Source organism: Mirounga leonina, unplaced genomic scaffold, assembly GCF_011800145.1.
Source record: "Mirounga leonina isolate KUSES-001 unplaced genomic scaffold, KU_Mleo_1.0 Mir_454, whole genome shotgun sequence".
Classification (NCBI taxonomy): domain Eukaryota; kingdom Metazoa; phylum Chordata; class Mammalia; order Carnivora; family Phocidae; genus Mirounga; species Mirounga leonina.
In genome coordinates this window covers 17,481,018-17,499,682 of record NW_023270763.1, presented here as the reverse complement: position 1 = coordinate 17,499,682, position 18,665 = coordinate 17,481,018, and the positions used below count along the sequence as shown (strand labels likewise).

Here is an 18,665-nt window from a genome sequence, read left to right as displayed (position 1 = left end):
GAGCAGGGAGCCCGATTCGGGACTCGATCCCAGGACCCCGGGATCATGACCCAAGCCAAAGGCAGACGCTTAACGACTGAGCCACCCAGGCGCCCCTAAAGATTTCATTTTTAAGTAATCTCTACACCCAACATGGGGCTCGAACTCACAACCCTGAAATCAAGAGTTCCATGCTCCGGGGTGCCTGGGTGGCTCAGTTGGTTGGGGGGCCCTGGGATCGAGCCCCACATATGGCTCCCTGCTCGGCGGGAAGCCTGCTTCTCCCTTTCCCACTCCCCCTGCTTGTGTTCCCTCTCTCGCTGTTTCTCTGTCAAATAAATAAATAAAATCTTAAAAAAAAAAAAAAAAAAGAGTTCCATGCTCCACCGATTGAGACAGCCAGGTGCCACTCTCACCCTATGAAATTCTAACTGGAAGACTAAAATTTGGCTTGACCTCTCCCCTACGATAGATTATACCTTGGTGTATTCACATCTAGTTAGAAATTAGAAAACTAATGTTTATGCTCTCAGTTATACATCGAATTGATGCAAGCCACTTTCCCAATGAGACATCACCAAATACGCTTCTATTTAAATACGTAGCCAAGAGACAAAAGATATTAAAAGACACCAACAGAAGTTAGCCCTAAAACTATGCTGAAGAAGGATTATTCCACACCCTCATAACAACTACTGATCTAGAGCCCCTAGACACTCTTGCTTAGGATCCTAACAGTTTGGACATCCAGTCCCACCAGATTCATCCTGAGGTTCTCGCTCTCTCTTTCTGTCTCTCTGTCTCTCTCTCTCTCTCACACACACACACACACACACACACAGGCCTTCAGAAGCCAGTAACTCTTAGAAGTAGGCAGCATCTCTGTGAAATTCCACAGGCCAATCATGCTACCAGATGTAGCTAACTTGCTCCAATACACCTTCTAATCAAGGTTCATAATAGACAACAAACTTACGTTTTATTATATGTCTTCCTTCTCTTTTACTCGAGTTAATCTTTTTTGCCTTTTTTCTCCACTGCCGACCTTATCAACAGTTAAATATTATCAAAGTTTCAAAAAAATCTTGATTGCTCACTGTATCAAAGTTAAATATTAAGTTTTAAAAAAGTCATGATTGTTCACTGTTGAAGGGCATCGAGAGGACGTAACTGCCGGCTGACCCTTGAGCGGGCCATGGGCAACGGGAGACCCCTTACCCTCTCTCCATCCTTGCGATATACGTTCTGCCCACCATTCCCATTCTGGGGGCCGTTTCAAGAATGCAGCCTTGTGAGTAACGTGTTAAGACCATCTGGACTGTACATGTGACACTACGTTAAGGCCTCTATATAAACTTGTATGATTCTTGTGGGTGGGTGCAAAGATGTACCAGCCTTGCCGCCTTCCAAGACAAGTCTCGCCTGTCAGTTCCCTTGCTTATGAAACCTGCCACCTGCCCACCTGGAGAGACATCTGTCTCTTTCTTTGGTCTCTCCCTGCCCTCCATGTACAGGGGCCAGCTTCAGATTTCACCCTCAGAACACCCAAGGCGGTGAACCAACACTCACATTTGATTAAGAGTCTAACGTGGTAATTTATCAGAAGGGATCCAAGACACTAGATTTCATCAGTTTGTACTTAAGAATTCCTACCCAACTACGAATTTGGAAACATTAACGTGTGATCTGTAATTTACTTCTAATGTCCATATAGCAAGTTAAATCAACATTTTAGCCCCAAACTCACATTAATAACTTCCTTAGCTAAGAATTAATTAAAATAAATTAATTTTATTTAAATAAAAACTATAATAAAGTCAGCCAAAACTATAATAAAGATGTTCAATGAATAACATCTTACTGCACTTGGATACTTTGGAAAAATGTATCAATTAAGAAAAAAGCTACTTGAGGGGCTCCTGGGTGGCTCAGTCAGTTAAGTGACTACCTTTGGCTCAGGGTCATGATCCTGGAATCCTGCGATAGAGCCCCGCATCAGGCTCCCTGCTCAGCGGGGAATCTGCTTCTCCCTCTCCCTTTGCTCCTCCCCTAGGCTTGGGTGCTAAAGAAAAAAGCCACTTGAAAAAAGAGAAAAAAATCTATGTGATTTAAAAGTTCACTAAACTGATTCTTTAAAGCATTCCCATAGATGGGCTTATCCTGATTAAAAAATTAAATAGAACAAAGACTCTGATGTTTCTTATAATATTTGTGACTGGCCTCGTATTTTCTGCCCAAACCTACTACCTAATGTCCAGGGGCCTTAATGTTGCTAGACAGCCTTACTGCACACCAAAAAGAGATGGAAGCTCTTGAGATTAAACCCATTCCTTTATGTGCTTGTTTTAACCAAAAAATAAAAGCTGAGAAAATCTGATGAGGAAAAGGGTATAGACTGATTTAATATGGAGACGCTGAAAAAGGATCCTGGCAGACATGGAAACAGACGGTCATGCTTCTAGAAAACCCATTAACAACTAACACCAATGCTGGTTGGCTTAGATAGCTAATGAGAAAAAAACGTGCAATCAAAATTCACTGTTCCCATACCATCTGTGGTTTCTCTCTCCTTGTTCTTTTTCCTTATGTAAATCTTGCTTTCGTTTTGGTTGGAAATCACCCTTAAAAACTGGTCTTGTGACACAAGTAAAATATAGTGTCTCTGAATTATTCGTTGACATAAAATCAAACTCAAGTCAAAGACCTTTGAGGATCCCATGGTTAACTCAACTTCTGTCAACTGGAATTTTTTTTTTTAATAGTGTTTTATCTTGTTTTGTTTATTTGACAGAGAGAGACACAGCGAGAGAGGGAACCCAAGCAGGGGGAGTGGGAGAGGGAGAAGCAGGCTTCCTACCAAGGAGGGAGCCCGATGTGGGGCTGGATCCCAGGACCCTGGGATCATGACTTGAGCCGAAGGCAGACGCCTAATGACTGAGCCACCCAGGCGCCCCTAGATTTTTTTTTTTTAATTAGGTATACAAAATAAAATTTCACAGGCTAAAAATATAAATCAAGGGTAATCTCTAAAAGGATAGCATGTAACTCCCAAACCAGTAGAGGGAAACAAACTGAGTAAGAGGGAAAAAAAGAATACAATCTAGAAATGGCTTAAGGAGAAAAAAGTGAGTGAGAAAGAAAATAATTAAGATAGGATTAATCCTTTTTTTTTTTTTAAGATTTTATTCATTTATTTGACAGAGAGAGACACAGTGAGAGAGGGAACACAAGGGGAGTGGGAGAGGGAGAAGCAGGCTTCCCGCGGAACAGGGAGCCCGATGCGGGGCTCGATCCCAGGACCCTGGGATCATGACCTGAGGCTGAAGGCAGACGCTTAACGACTGAGCTACCCAGGCGCCCAAGATAGGATTAATCTTATTTACTGAGTGAAAAAAGCCAAATCCCTCCCAATCAAGTAACGTACTGTGTGATTCCACTTACATGAAATTCTAGAAAAGGCAAACTTATCTAGCGATAGAAAGCAAATCAGTGGTTGCCCAGGGAAAGGGAGGGGACTGGTTGCCAGAAAGACCATGGTATGATTATAGAGGTTTGGAACTTTCAGCCTCACCACAACCACTAGGAGGGGAGTAAGGGCTGGAGACTGAACTAATTGTCAATGAGCAATGACTTAGTCATACCTATGTAATAAAACTCCATAAACATCCCTAAATGACGAAGTTTGGAAAGCTTCCTGGCTGGTAAACACACTGAGGTGCTGGGAGTGTGGTGCACCCAGAAAGGGAATGGAAGCTCTGTGCCTGTTCTCCCATACCCTGTCCTGTGCATCTCTTCCATTTGGCTGCTGCGGAGTTGTACCCTTTAAAGCCCTTTTAAATAAATGGCTAATTGCAAGTAAAGTGCTTTCCCAAGTTCTATGGGTTGTTCTAGCAAATTACTGAAACTGAGGAGGGAGCTGTGGAAACTCTGAATTTATAGCTGGTTGGTCAGAAGTACAGGGGCCAAACCTGGGACCTGCCACTGGCTTCTGAGGTGGGGGCAGTCTTGTAGGACTGAGACCTTAACCTGTGGGGTCTGCGGTAACTCTGGGTTGTTTCAGAACTGAACTGCGAGTTGAATATCATGTTGGTGTCCAGAGAGTTGGAGAACCGGTAGGCATGAGAAAAAAAAAAAAACCCACACATATGGCGCCAGAAGCGTTATAAATAGGAGTGCCTGGGTGGCTCAGTCGTTAAGCGTCTGCCTTCGGCTCAGGTCATGGTCCCAGGGTCTTGGGATCGAGCCCCACATCCAGCTCCCTGCTCGGCGGGAAGCCTGCTTCTCCCTCTCCCACTCCCCCTGCTTGTGTTCCCTCTCTCACTGTGTCTCTCTCTATCAAATAAACAAATAAAACCTTCAAAAAAAAAAAAAAAAAAAGAAGCGTTATAAATAAATATACATCAGATACACATGCTTCCTGGGCTTGACCAGTCAAGTGGAGCACAGAATGAAAAAGGCTTTTCAACAAAACACCTGTGTTTAGTCCTCTCTAGTGCCAGGGAACTCACTACCTCCTGAAGAACACAAGCCCAATTTCGGAAAGCAAGAGAGCAACCCCACAACAGCAATGTTCCCCTAAGCAGCAGCCCTGTTATCAACGGGCTTGATACTGGAGCCCTGTGCGGCACACAGGGGCAAGCGTCACCTTGACTTCAGAGGAAGACTCGGAAGCCTACGATGAGGGTTAAGTAACTTAGCAAAGCGGACAGCTACTGAAGGACTAAGGGCTGGAACCGGAGCCCAAGTCAGACCCGTCCCCGGCTCCCACACTGCCCCGGGAAAGCTCATGAAGGCTTGCTGCCGCCTACCTGCTAACACACTACAAAGTTCCCAGGGAGAGTGACGAGGGTAGCCACGCTGCCAGCCGGTCCTGGGCTGAGCTGCTGCCCTAGAAATCACTCTCAGCTCTCCTCATAGCTGGGGGCCAGTAACCCTCATTCTACAGACGGAGAAGGACTGGAGAAGACTGGAGAAAGCAAGCAGACTGTCCGACACCACACAGCCAGCTGGTGCCAGGAAGACACTTAACCCCACGTGCAGTGAGTCATCTCACAGTTAAATGTTCGACTCTGGGGCCTTCGAATCCCATCCTCGGGACACATTAGCTTTGTGACCACAGTCACCTAACACACTTGCCCGAAATCCCTCCATTTGCCTGGACAACCTAAAAGCACTCCACAGAAGAAGGAACCACCTTCAAGATGACTGCAGGCTTCCTACACTTCCCACTGTGGCCCGAGGCACCACTACTTTTCTTACTTTTTAAGGAATCGTGAGGCCAGCACCGTCTGCTTCCCTTCTTCCTCCTCTGAGTCGGAATCAGAAGACGTGGAACCTGTGTCCCAGTCTTCATCATCTTCTGAATCTTCCGAATCCTCATCATCATCCTTAGAGAAATAAGAGAATCAGCAGGAAAAAGACGGGGAGACTGACTGGTCTCCCTGCTCTCCCTGCTGACCCAGGTTCCGGGGATTTTCAGGAGCAGAACAAGAGTGGATATTCATCAATCAGCATATGAAGAGCTGGCCTGGACCACCAAGACCCAGAGAGAAGCATGGACTTGCTCTAGGGACACACAGCTCCCCAGGGGTGGACCCTGGTCCCAAATCTAGTGCTCCAGGTTCCAGATCACTCCGTGCTCTAATCCAAGACGAAGGCTGTTCTCAAACCAGACTCCACTAAACCCCACCCCTCCCAAGCCTAGGGGTCTTCTCCCCAAGAAGCCGAGAATGGTCCATGGCAGGCAAATCGCCCTTCATAGTCTCGCGCTGGCTCTGACCTCCATCTTTTTGAGGAACTTGCGACTCTCTCCAGAAGGAGCTTCTGATTTCTTTTTCAGGAAAGCTGCAGCACTGACTCCATCCTCATCCTCATCCTCATCTGAAGAACCTGGGGCGGGCGGGGGGGAAGGAGAGAGAAGAGAGTCAGAGTGGTGAAGAGCAAGGCAGAGAAGCAACCGAGAAAGCATGGCAAGGGAACCAACTGTGGACTTGTAACCCTTTCAGTGAGGGCCCCCCCCTCACCTTCTGAATCCTCCTCATTCTTCTCAGCGTCTTCGTCTGCAGACTGCTCAGGGTTCTTGACCAAGGGAGACGTGAGAATAATTAACGATGCCTGCCAACCATCACCCCATCCTCACCATCCTCCCCCTCCACCCTGGAGACATGTGTCCCGATTCCTTCTCCAGGCACGCCTTCCATTTGCAAATGCTCTTCTGTCTCACTCAGGGGGTCACTGTCCCCACAGTTGAGGAAGTCTGCCTCTAGCATCCCCACCTGCTTGTAATTTGTAATGTGGGACTCAAAATCTCTGTTATATTTTCGAATCTTCTGGCGCAGCGTGCTCAGGGCCTTGGCATTGTTCTTGTTCATCTTCTTCTTCCCTTCCTTATCTTCCCATAGCTAAAGGATAACAGAGGGAAGAAAGAGAGAACAGGGATGTGAGCCTAGGATTATTTCCTAACACCGGGCTTCACCACATGATGAGTTTTGCTATCTTTACACCATCTGTACTGCTTGCCAACTGTATCTGTTAACTTATTTTTTTAAAGATCCTTTGTATATCACCACCAAAAGAAAAAAAACCCAAATAACAATATGAAAATAAGTATGGTTAAAATTCTTGGCCAAAAAAGGTCCCTCTCTTTGCTTCAGCCCCCTTTTTCTCAGGTTCCAGGAAGTACTACATGTACAACAAGAGGAGACAGGATTCCTGGAAGTGGGTTAGGAGCAGGCCCCAGGTCCAAAATCCCCTCTGGATCCTCCCTCACCCACAGAAATCACACCTCATTAAGATAGTCCTCCAGATCAGCCAAGATGCGGATATAGAACCGGGGGACACCTTCCTTGTCCACAATGCTCTTAGCCTTCCCATATGCTTTTCCCAGGAGCTCAAACTCTTCCAGGCATTTGGTGACATCCCGAATCTTCATGGCATTACGGATGGTCCGAATGAGGTTGGTCAGCTCCTCGAACCTGGGTTGGGAGCCCAAAACCACATTGGACATGCCCACCAACACCAGAAAACCCACCACTGCTACAGAGATTCCCCATCATCTGGCCTCCCCATGGCCTCACCTCTTGTCCTTGGCACTTCGCACAACTCTCTTGGTATCTTCTTCATCCTCACTCAGCAACAATGGCCTGTTTGAAAAACAGAGACCATTAACTTCCCTTCCTTGCTCCAGTCTTTTTAAGTGATCTCTATTTCCCTTCTCAGAGGAGCAAAAAGAATGGAATTACTCAGGCCATCATACTTGATACTTCCTCTTCAAAACCTCATCATACACAACACAATCAGCTAAGCCTACTTCATGTATGCCCTTTGTCAAACACTGTTGCACAAAGATGACCATTTCCATCCTCTAAAAAATAAATACAGATATTTATTTACTAGGTCAGAAAACTAATTACATGAAAACACAAGTAACTAAATACTGAAAAAAGTTAAGAAAAAAGGGTACTTCAGCTAGAATGAATGGAAAAGGCTTTAAGAAAGTGGTACTTGAGGGCGCCTGGGTGGCTCAGTTGGTTAAGCGACTGCCTTCGGCTCAGGTCATGATCCCGGAGTCCTGGGATCGAGTCCCACATCGGGCTCCTGGCTCAGCAGGGAGCCTGCTTCTCCCTCTGACCCTATCCCCTCTCATGCTGTTTCTCTCTCTCTCAAATAAATAAATAAAATCTTAAAAAAAAAAAAAAAAAAAAAAGAAAGTGGTACTTGAATTAGATCACAGAAAGCAGTGTTTCCCAGGGTGTGAGAAGCCAAGGGCAAGGAAAAGGTCCTCGTGGCTTTAAACCTCCATTACTAGCACTTTTAATAAGGAGAGATTAGACCACAGACAACATTCAGATGGCAACATATCTCCATTCTTTTCATTTTATTCACTTTCCAATTATTTTGTATTTTGGAGTAAGTGATGTTGGTTTTCCAATTGTGGCAATAATATAAAATCATATTCGGGTGGGCATATGTGCACATTTACATATATTATTAAACAGCGGCACAGGCATATAGAAAAGGTGCAAGTGGCATGTATGAAGTTCGAGAAACATTCCACTGTTTCAAAAAATGAAAAGAATTTTAATTTACAGAGATAGGAGAAGAGTATTTATTTATTTGTTTTTAAGATTTTATCTATTTATTTGACAGAGAGTACAGGCACAAGCAGGGGAGGGAGAGGGATTAGCAGATTCCTCGATGAGCAGGGAGCCCGATGTGGAGCTGGATCCCAGCACCCTGGGATTATGACCTGAGCCGAAGGCAGATGCTTAACCAACTGAGCCACCCAGGCACCCCAGGGGAAGGGTATTTAAGTGAATATCAAAAAGAGAAAAATAATAGGGGCGCCTGGGTGGCTCAGTTGGTTAAGCGACTGCCTTCCGCTCAGGTCATGATCCCATGATCCTGGGATCCAGCCCCATGTCAGGCTCCCTGCTCAGCGGGGAGCCTGCTTCTCCCTCTCCCTCTGCCTGCTGCTCTGCCTACTTGGGTTCTCTATCTCTCTGTCAAATAAATAAATAAAATCTTAAAACAAAACAAAAACAAAAAAACAAAAAGAGGAAAATAATAGATGATGGTGAGCCAGCCCGGAGTACCAGGTAGCTGAGCTTCAGAGCCACATCCAGCAGCTCTCAAATACCAATTAAGCATTTTGGATTTTTTTGTGAGCAAGATTTTTTGGTGGTAAGAGTAACTACTAGGACTTTCGGAGTCCGATGCCGAACGGAAGAGAGGCGGTACAGAGGCTGTGGACATGCAGGCCAATTAGGAAGCTGATGCAACAGACCTGGCCAGTGGGAAATCTCTTCCGACTCTTGTACCCAGCGGGTGGACTCCCACATTCACATCACCCTGAAGCATGAAGGTTGTCCCTTCGACAATGCTTTTGGTCCCTTAAACACTCGAAGTCCTCAGAACCCGCTCTCGCCGCATCCTTGCGAACCTCGTCGTCGCCCCCACCTCCATTCCCTCCCACTTACGCGGCCTTCCCGAGCCTGCTGAACCGCGCACTCCGCGAGTAGTCACCACGGCGCAGGCCCCCCAACTCACTGTTTGCCGTAGTTACCCCCGACGGGTTTGGTGACGAGCTCCTCCCCCGATAGAGACGACTCGGACTCGCTGTCCGAACCAGTGGTGAAAAACCGCGACATGGCGACGGCGCTGAGGGGCTGCGGCGGGCGCAACCGGACCTGCGGGAGAGCCGGAGTCACAGACAAGAAGGGGCCAGGGTCGCCACCTCCCGACCCCCACCTCTCATCGTCCCCGCTAGTACCCCGATCTGCGTCCCCTCCTCAAAGGACAAGGCCCAAAAAATACACACCGTCCAAGCTCGCCAGTCACACCGTGTAGCCGGAACGACGGAAACACGAAAAGAGGGAAGATGGGAACTTACGTCACTTCCGGGAGACGCTGACGAACTATGCCGGTGACTACAACTCCCAGTGGTCTTCGCGCTACGCAGGGGCGGGGACGGGCTGTCGTAACCTTGGCAGGCAGGGCGGAGCCTGGAGAAAACCGACTGTCAAACGTCTGTTACTTGCAGATACCGAGCATCACCCAGCACCTGCGGAGTCAGAATTTCAAGGCCAGGAGTTACTTTTTTTTATAGCGCCTGCGTAACGCTGATGAGCTTCTAGGTTTTGGAGCTAGGCTTAGAGCAAACTTCGAATCAGACTTTGGATTCAAATCTTGGCTCCGCCACTTTGTGTGAATTGAGGCAAATTTCCTAACCTCTCTGTGCTGCTTTCTCCCCAACTATAAAATGACGATAATAGGGCGCCTGGGTGGCTCAGTTGGTTAAGCGACTGACTTCGGCTCAGGTCATGATCCTGGAGTCCCGGGATCGAGTCCCGCATCAGGCTCCCTGCTCGGCAGGGAGTCTGCTTCTCCCTCTGACCCTCCTCCCTCTCATGCTCTCTCTCTCTCATTCTCTCTGTCTCAAATAAATAAATAAAATCTTTAAAAAAAAAAATGACGATAATAGCACCTACGTCACAGGATGTATGAGAGTTAAATGACTTAGTATATGTGAAGCTTTTAGGGCAGTGCCTTGTACAAAATAAACATGTAATAATTAGCTAGTATTCACTCATTGTTCCACAAATACTGATTTACCAAGGTTTTATTATGAACCAGCAGTGTCCTAGGCACTGAATACATCAGTGAATAAGACAGAAATGGTCCCTGACTTCACAAGGAACTCATATTCTATTGTAGTGGCATAAATTAACAAGTAAACAGATAATTTCAGATAGTAATAAGCACCATAAAGATTTTAAAGCAACTGGTTAGATGGGAAGATTATTTTGGATAGGAAGGGCAGCCCTCTGAAGAGGTGACATTTGAGTTGAGATCCAAATGACAGAAAGAAGGGAGCCATGCAGATGGTCTTCTAGGGAAAGAGCGTTCCCAACTCTTCTTCTAGGAAAGGGAAACAGCAAGTGTAAAGGCCCTGAGGCAGAAATGAACTCGGCCAGGTTCTGAGAATGCCGATGTGCTATCAATGAAGTGAGCAGGCATTAACAGTATAGGAGCAGACAATACTAGATCATGCAAGTCCTTATAGGCCTGTGGATTTAAATCCAGGTGGGTTGAAGAAACCACCAGCAGGGGTTTTAACAGCACAGGGACTGTTTTACATTTTTAAAGGTAGTTCCAGTCCTTCAGTATTTGCTGCATGTCTGGGCTTGAGTTTAGCATTGGAGGCACAGTGTTCGCCTGAAAGAAAAGTAGGAATTAGCAGACTGAAGGGAAAGAAGGAGGCCACTTTGGGTAGACAAAACAGAGTGAAAATCCTGGAGACAGGAAAGCTCAGGGCACAGTCAGTGCCTGGTACATTGGGGTTAGAATGTGACAAGGCCTCTCCACATGTCTTGGCCTGTCACCCCTGTTCTTTTTCCCTTCCCCTTCTCTCTGTCTCCCTTCCTCTCTCTCTCCCTCTTTTCCTCCCTTCTTCCCTCTCTCCCCACAGATCCACTTGATTCTGACACCAACCTCTTCACCTCCCCAAACAGAAAAGGAATGCGCAGAAATTGCCAAGGGAGCCGAGGTAAAGGGAAAAAGAGGCTGAGTGAGATAAAAATCAATGTCACTGGAGATGAAGAAATGTAAATTCACACTAAAGGAAAGCTACTGATTTTAGGGTGGCTTCCCATTACTCCCAAGACCCTGATAAGTTGCAAAAAAAAAAAAATCATATTGAACTCATTTTTTACCAATCCCTTACTAAGTCATTATGAAATATTTCAATTTAACAGGGAGGTGGCTTTTTTAGTGAACTTTTTATTGAAGTGTAACATAGGTTCAGATGAGTGACAGGTCATAATGTACAGCTTGATGAGTTCCATAAAGCGAGCACAACTGTATAACGAGCACTCACATCAAAAACAGGACATGACCAGATTGCCCCCACCCCCGAGTTCCACTCTTGTATCCCCCTCCAGTTACTACCCAGTGGGCTTCTTAAATTTTATTTTTTATTATAAAAATTTCAAGCATAGAGACAAGAATAAAGACTATTCTTTTCTTATATAAAGATTTTATTTATTTATTTGACAGAGAGAGAGCTAGCAAGAGAGAGAGAGCACAAGCAGGGAGAGCGGCAGGCAGAGGGAGAGGGAAAAGCAGGTTCCCCACCAAACAAGGAGCCTGACACACGGGGCTCGATTCCAGGACCCTTAACCGACAGAGCCATCCAGGCGCCCAAGAATAAAGACTATTGTAATGAGCATCCATGTACCCACAATCCACCCAGTGTTGTTACAACTTTATATGATACATGTCACATTTGATGGAGCTTTTTTTTTTTTTTTTAAGAAAAATTAAAAACACACTCAGAACCTCCTAGGTAAATGGAGGGCTTAATGAAGAAGGTTCACGGTACACCATGAATATTTTCACAGCAAAATATTAGTGTGTGCCAAGCCCTTCCACATGGACGATCTTCCTTTTTTTTTTTTTTTAAGATTTTATTTATTTATTTGACAGAGAGAGACACAGCGAGAGAAGGAACACAAGCAGGGGGAGTGGGAGAGGGAGAAGCAGGCTCCCCACAGAGCAGGGAGCCCAATGCGGGGCACGATCCCAGGACCCTGGGACCTTGACCTGAGCTGAAGGCAGACGCCCAACCGACTGAGCCACCCAGGCACCCCGATCTTTCTCTTAATACATGTACACGATTACAAAATATAATCACATTAATTAAATGTACATTACAAAATGTAAATGTTACAGAAAAATATACAGGAGAAAAGAAATCTGTTTCCCACCCCTGACCCCAGGTTCCTCAGCTTCTCTCCCCAGAGGCAAACACAATTATCGGTTTACAGTGTTAATCTTCCACATGTTTCTCTGTATATACATAGCTAAGATACATAAAAGGATACAGATACATGTGTGCATATGTGTGTATATGGGTTATATCAATAAGGATATATAGATAGCTAGGTATCTGATAGATCCTTATTGATATAATTCTTATAGTATACGTACATACTTATACCTATATCTTTTTATGTATCTATATTTATACAGAGAGATGTATCAATAGACGGAATATATGTATATCCCCACCTTTTGTGTTACACAAATCATAGCATTCTTTTTGTGCTCTTCTGTGTCTTACTTCATTATTCACCTATCTTGCAGCTCTTTTTATAAGGCATATTGACCTGTCTCATTCTTTTTAATGGCGGACTATTGTACCATTATATCATGAACCATAAAATGCATTTCCTGAGACTCCTCTTGATGAATGCCTCTTTTATTTTATTATTTTTTTAAGATTTTATTTATTTATTTGAGAGAGAGAGAATGAGAGAGAGCACATGAGAGGGGGGAGGGTCAGAGGGAGAAGCAGACTCCCCGCTGAGCAGGGAGCCCGATGCGGGACTCGATCCCGGGACTCCAGGATCATGACCTGAGCCGAAGGCAGTCGCCTAACCAACTGAGCCACCCAGGCACCCCAGAATGCCTCTTTTAAATCTTCACAACAGCCCTTTGCAGAAGAGGATGTTGACACCTACGAGGTCAAGGGACCTGCCCAAGATCACACGGCTACACTGTATTCCAACCCAAACATCATTTCATAGCCATCAGAACTGTTGAGAGCTTTGCTGTTTCAAAGCTAGACCCTGACAATTTTTTGAGTTAAAACAACTTAGTCTTGTGAATAGGATGGATGGGAATGAGGGCAGCAAAGTAAAGAAAACCTGAGAATGTCTTCCTTTATGAGGATAACTAGGCTTTATAACTGGAGCCAAGCGTGACATGGGCATTTTTAATAGGTGTATTTTGTTAATGCCTAGATTTTGATGGGGTCCTTAATGGTCCCAGAGCAGGAAGCACACCCTGGCAGAGCTTTGATCAGTCTGGTGCCTACGGTGCATGTGGGCATCACATTTCCCTTGGCCAATTGCTTCTCTCTGAATGCCTGTAATCATGCAACCAGCAAGCTGAAAGGTGTTAGTCATTGCTGGCATTCGAACAGCAACTCCAAATGCATAAAGGCATTTGAAAGTCATGACAAACTTGTAGGTAGGCAGGCCAAGGAGCTACTAGTAATTTCATTCTACAGATGAGAAAACCACAACTCTAAACGAGCACGTGGTGGCTGAGCTAGTGACAGAGTGAGGTCCCAAAACCAGATCCTCTAATTCAAAGCCCACAGAAGACTCTTCTGGATACACTGTTTTATTTTCTAATGTTGACCAAAGCGGGATACATTGTCATTGTAAGAGGGGAGTGGACTGGGAGGAGGCAGAGGACCGAGCATGGGGGAAGGAGAAGGGTGGAATTAGGACTCCTCTCTGCGACTAAATCCTAGGTACCATGCTCTCTCTTCTTCACTCAACTCCAGCCATGGAGGCCTCAGTTCTGGTAGATCCAGTGCCCCATTTTTAAAATTATTATTATGTTAATCACCATACATTACATCATTAGTTTTTGATGTAGTGTTCCATGATTCATTGTTTGCATATAACACCCAGTGCTCCATGCAGAACATGCCCTCTTTAATACCCATCACCAGGCTAACCCATCCTCCCACCCCCCTCCCCTCTAGAACCCTCAGTTTGTTTCTCAGAGTCCATCGTCTCTCATGGTTCATCTCTCCCTCCGACTCCCCCCCTTCATTCTTCCCCTCCTGCTAGCTTTTTTTTTTTTTAAACATATATTGTATTATTTGTTTCAGAGGTACAGATCTGTGATTATTACGCAGCCATCAAAAGGAATGAAATCTTGCCATTTGCAACAATGTGGATGGAACTGGAGGGTGTTATGCTGAGTGAAATAAGTCAATCAGAGAAAGACATGTATCATATGACCTCATTGATATGAGGAATTCCTAATCTCAGGAAACAAACTGAGGGTTGCTGGAGTGGTGGGGGGTGGGAGGGATGGGGTGGCTGGGTGATCCAGTGCCCCATTTTTAAAACAAATATCTTGAGACACTTTATGAAATTCGTAGATAATATAACCTTCCGACATACACAATTTTTTTTTTTTTTACTCTGTGTGTGTTTTATTTTCCCAAATAGCCCCCGAGCTCCTTGAAGACAGGGATAGTATCTTTACACATCTTAGTATCTCCCTCAGTGCATTTCATGCAGTTTGGGTTCAATCATATGTTGCTGTTTTGATTGCTATTGGAAGGAAAGGTAACATACAGACAGCAAAGCATACCAACTATTTTCACTTGTACCATTATCTGTTAGTTTTGCCTATTCTTGAGATTCGGATACATAGAGTTTTAATGTATTTCCTTTTTTGTGTCTGGCCCCTTTCAGAAGCCTATGAGATTCACCCATGTTGTTACACGAACTGGTAGTTCCTCCTCTTATGATTGCTGAATACTCTTTAATCATGTAACTATGCCATAATGTATTAACTCTCCTGTTGACTTGGGTGGTGCCCAGCCTGGGGCTATTGTGAGTAAAGCTTTTATCAACATTTTTATACCAGTCTTTTTGTGGACATAAATAGTTATCTTCTTGGGTGAGATAGCTAGACCATAGAGTAAGTGTATATTCAGCTTCAGTAAATACTGCTATATTCTAACTGTATTTATAAAGGAAAAAAAAGAAAATATTCTTTATTTAAAACATGTACTGGGCACCTGGGTGGCTCAGTCAGTTAAGTGTCTGCCTTCGGCTCAGGTCATGATCCCGGGGTCCAGGGTTCGAGCTCCCTGCTCGGTGGGGAGTCCGCTTTTCCCTCTCCCCTCTGCCCCTCCCCCCATGTTCATGCTCTCTCTCTCTCAAATAAATAAATAAAATCTTTGAAAAACAAACATGTACTTAAATATGTAAATTCTAAGGTGTGATTTCCCTAGGAAATATAAAGAAATAGAGATTTGCAGCTACTTGCAATGACGTAGTTTGGATTTATAAGAAGACAATTGTAGTATGAACAGATGTTGAACTTTTTTCTTTATATTTGATATTTTGAAAGAGGTATGTGTATATATACTCAGCCTTTTTACATGTATTTAGAATCACAGTGAACAAGGCAGCTACAATGGCAGCCAAAAAACAATAGGTTTTACTATGAGTGTTGCCTTCAGTGAAGGGATTTTCCAAATACAGTGAACAGCTCTTGGTTAAGATCAAAACAAAACAAAACACAATCTCCTTTCAATGTACATAATAGTTGAATTCCTGGAAAGTTCAGTGTATGTTAAAAGCAAGCAAGAGGGACGCCTGGGTGGCTCAGTTGGTTAAGCATCTGCCTTCAGCTCAGGTCATGATCTCAGGGTCCTGGGATCAAGTCCCGCATCGGGCTCCTTGCTCAGCAGGAAGCCTGCTTCTCCCTCTGCCTGCCGCTCCCCCTGCTTGTGCTTTCTCTCTCTCTCTCTCTGACAAATAAATAAAATCTTTAAAAAAAAATAAAAGCAAGCAAGATATATCTTGAATTCATACGTAAAATGAAGTTAGATTTCCGGCCCATATTGTTAGATGTCTGGTGGGGACACTGAGAAGCCATTCAGGCATAGAAAATTGGCCCTCACCCTGTAAGGGCGATGCCGTCATTTCATAGTGAAATTCAAAACCCCCACAAACTTCCAAAATGACCATAGGGGGCAGTGCCACCCCATTGAGAACCACCGTCCAAGACCTGTTCTGTCCAATATGGTCAACAATAGTCATCTGTAACTTGTCATATATTAAATGAAATTAAAAGTCCAGTTTCTCAGCACACTAGCCACATTTCAAATGCTTAAAAACCACATGTAGCAAAAACTACCCGCAGAGAAAAGCCCAGGTCCAGATGGTTCCACTGGTTAATAATTCTGCAACTACTTAAAGAATTAACACCAGTTCTTCACAAACTCTTTCAAAAAATAGAAGAGGGACTACTTCCCAACTCATTCTATGAGGTCAGCATTACCCTGATACCAAAACCAGACAAAAAGTGACCCGAGAAAACTTCAGACCAGTATCTCTAGAGGCACAAAGATCCTCAACAAAATACTAGAAAATTTAATACACAAACCATGACCAAGTGAGATTTATTAGGAATGCAAAGTTGGGTTAGCATATGAAAATGAATTAATGTAAGGCACCATGTCAATAAAATAAAAGACAAAAACCACATGATCATCTCAATAGATGCAAAAAAAAAAAAAAGGATTTGACAACATGCAAAACATCTTCATGATAAAAACACATTACAAACTAGGAACAGAAGGGAACTTCCTCAATATGATATATAGGACATCTACAAAAAATCCACAGCTAACATCATACTTAATGATGAAAGCCTTTCCCCTAAAATCAGGAACAAGACAAGGAAGTCTACTCTCACAACTCCTACTCAGTGTTGTACTAGAGGTTCTAGCTAAGGCAATTCGGCAAAAAAGTCAAATAAAAGACATCTAGGTTAGATAGGTTTGCAGAGGACAGAACTTGTATATAGAAAATCCTATGGAATTTACCAAAAACCTATTGGAAATAATAATGAGTTTGGCAAGGTTGGAGGGTAAAAGGTCAATAGACAAAAAGCAATTGGTATTTTTATACATTTATAAAGGCCAATCCAAAAAGGAAATTAAGAAAACAATTCCACTGGGATGCCTGGGATGCTCAGTCACTTAAGTGTCTGACTCTTGATTTTGGCTCAGGTCATGATCTCAGATCGAGACCCCACGTCAGTCTCCACGTTGGACATGGAGCCAGCTTAAGATTCTCTTTCTCCTTCTCCCTCTGCCCCTACCCACCCCCCCCAAAAACAAAACAATTTCACTTACAAAAGCACCAAAAAGAATAAAATGATTAGAAATAAATTTAACAAAAGAAGTGCAAAATGTATACTCTGAAACTAGAAAGCATTCTTAGAAGAAAATAAAGATCTAAATAAGAGGAAAGACATCCCATGTTCATGGATCAAAAGAGTTAATGTTAAGTTGGCAGTACTTCCAAAACTGGTCTACAGGTTCAACGCAATCCCTATCAAAATTGCAACTGGCTTCTTTGTAGAAATTGACAAGTTCATCCTAAAATTCATAAAACATTATCGAAAAAGAACAAAGTTGGAGGGTTCACACTTCCCAATTTCAAAAACTCAGTACAAAACCACAGGAATCAACACAGTGTTGTACTAGCATAAGAATAAACATGTAGATCAATGGAACTGAACTGAGAGTCCAGAAATAAATCCCCACATTTGCAGTCAACTGATTTTCAACAACTGATTTTTTACTTTTTTTTTTTTTCAACAGCTGATTTTCTAAAACATATCTATAGGGAGTCTTTGCAACAAATGGTGCTGGGACAACTGGATATCTACATGCAAAAGAATGAAGTTGGGCCCAGTGTTGGGGGGGTCCCCAAGATTTTTTTTTTTTAGTTGTAAGAGTTCTTTATGTATCCTAGATACAAGTCCCTTTATATAAAGAAGGTCTTAAAAAGGAAAAGCATAATTCAGTAATTCTCAAAGTGTGGTCCCAAGAATAGCAGCAGCAGTATCATCTGGGTGTATGATAGGAGAGCATATTCTCGGTCCCCACCCCACAATTCCTCAATCACAGCCCTGGCGGTGGGCCCAGAAATCTGTATTTTCACCAGCCCTCTGGGGCACACTCAAGTTTGAGAACCATTGGCATAATGCAGTATAAAAATAAAGGCAGGATTCCAGCCATAGCATGGACAAAGCTAACATCTACTGATTGCTGACCATGCCTTCCCAAGAGCTCACGTAGTTTCCACAACCACCTTATGACGTGTTGGTACTACGGTTACCCCCATTTGACCGACCAGTAAACTGAGGTGCAGAAAGGTGAAGATAATTGCCTGAGATCATGAATTCATGAATGGCAGAGCTGGGACCTGAAGGCCAGGTTTCTCTGCCTGCAAAGCCCACGCTATTAACCACCATGTCAGCATTTCCCTGAGCGTGGGCCACAAACATCAGTGGTAGTGATGGGATAGTCTCAGAGCGTACATGGATGTTCACTTTGAGCTCCAAAGGGTATGTACTGATCTTCCCCAACTTATAACAGGGTTGTGTCCTGATAAACCCATCGTAAGTTGAGACTATCTTAAGTCGAAAATGCATGTAGTACACCTAACCTACTGAACATCATTGCTTAGCCTAGCTTCCCTTAAATGTGCTCAGAACATTTACATCTGCCTGCAGTTGGGCAAAGTCAGCAAACACAGTCTATTTTACAACAGAGTGTGGAATATCTCATG

The 18,665-nt window shown here is 44.0% G+C and overlaps 1 protein-coding gene across 1 annotated transcript in view; it reads right to left on the bottom strand.

Moving 5' to 3' along the window:
- LOC117999651 (eukaryotic translation initiation factor 3 subunit C) overlaps positions 1 to 9,387 on the bottom strand; it is a 21,361-nt gene extending 11,974 nt beyond the window's left edge. The window contains exons 1-8 of the mRNA XM_034988971.1: positions 9,299 to 9,387; positions 9,028 to 9,167; positions 7,056 to 7,121; positions 6,764 to 6,953; positions 6,255 to 6,380; positions 6,003 to 6,057; positions 5,759 to 5,868; positions 5,239 to 5,366 (exon numbers count right to left, since the gene is read on the bottom strand). Of these exons, the coding sequence (XP_034844862.1) occupies positions 5,239 to 5,366; positions 5,759 to 5,868; positions 6,003 to 6,057; positions 6,255 to 6,380; positions 6,764 to 6,953; positions 7,056 to 7,121; positions 9,028 to 9,128 (776 nt within the window). The 5' untranslated portion in view covers positions 9,129 to 9,167; positions 9,299 to 9,387. The remainder of the gene's footprint in view (positions 1 to 5,238; positions 5,367 to 5,758; positions 5,869 to 6,002; positions 6,058 to 6,254; positions 6,381 to 6,763; positions 6,954 to 7,055; positions 7,122 to 9,027; positions 9,168 to 9,298) is intronic.
- Between the last annotated feature and the right edge of the window lie 9,278 nt (positions 9,388 to 18,665).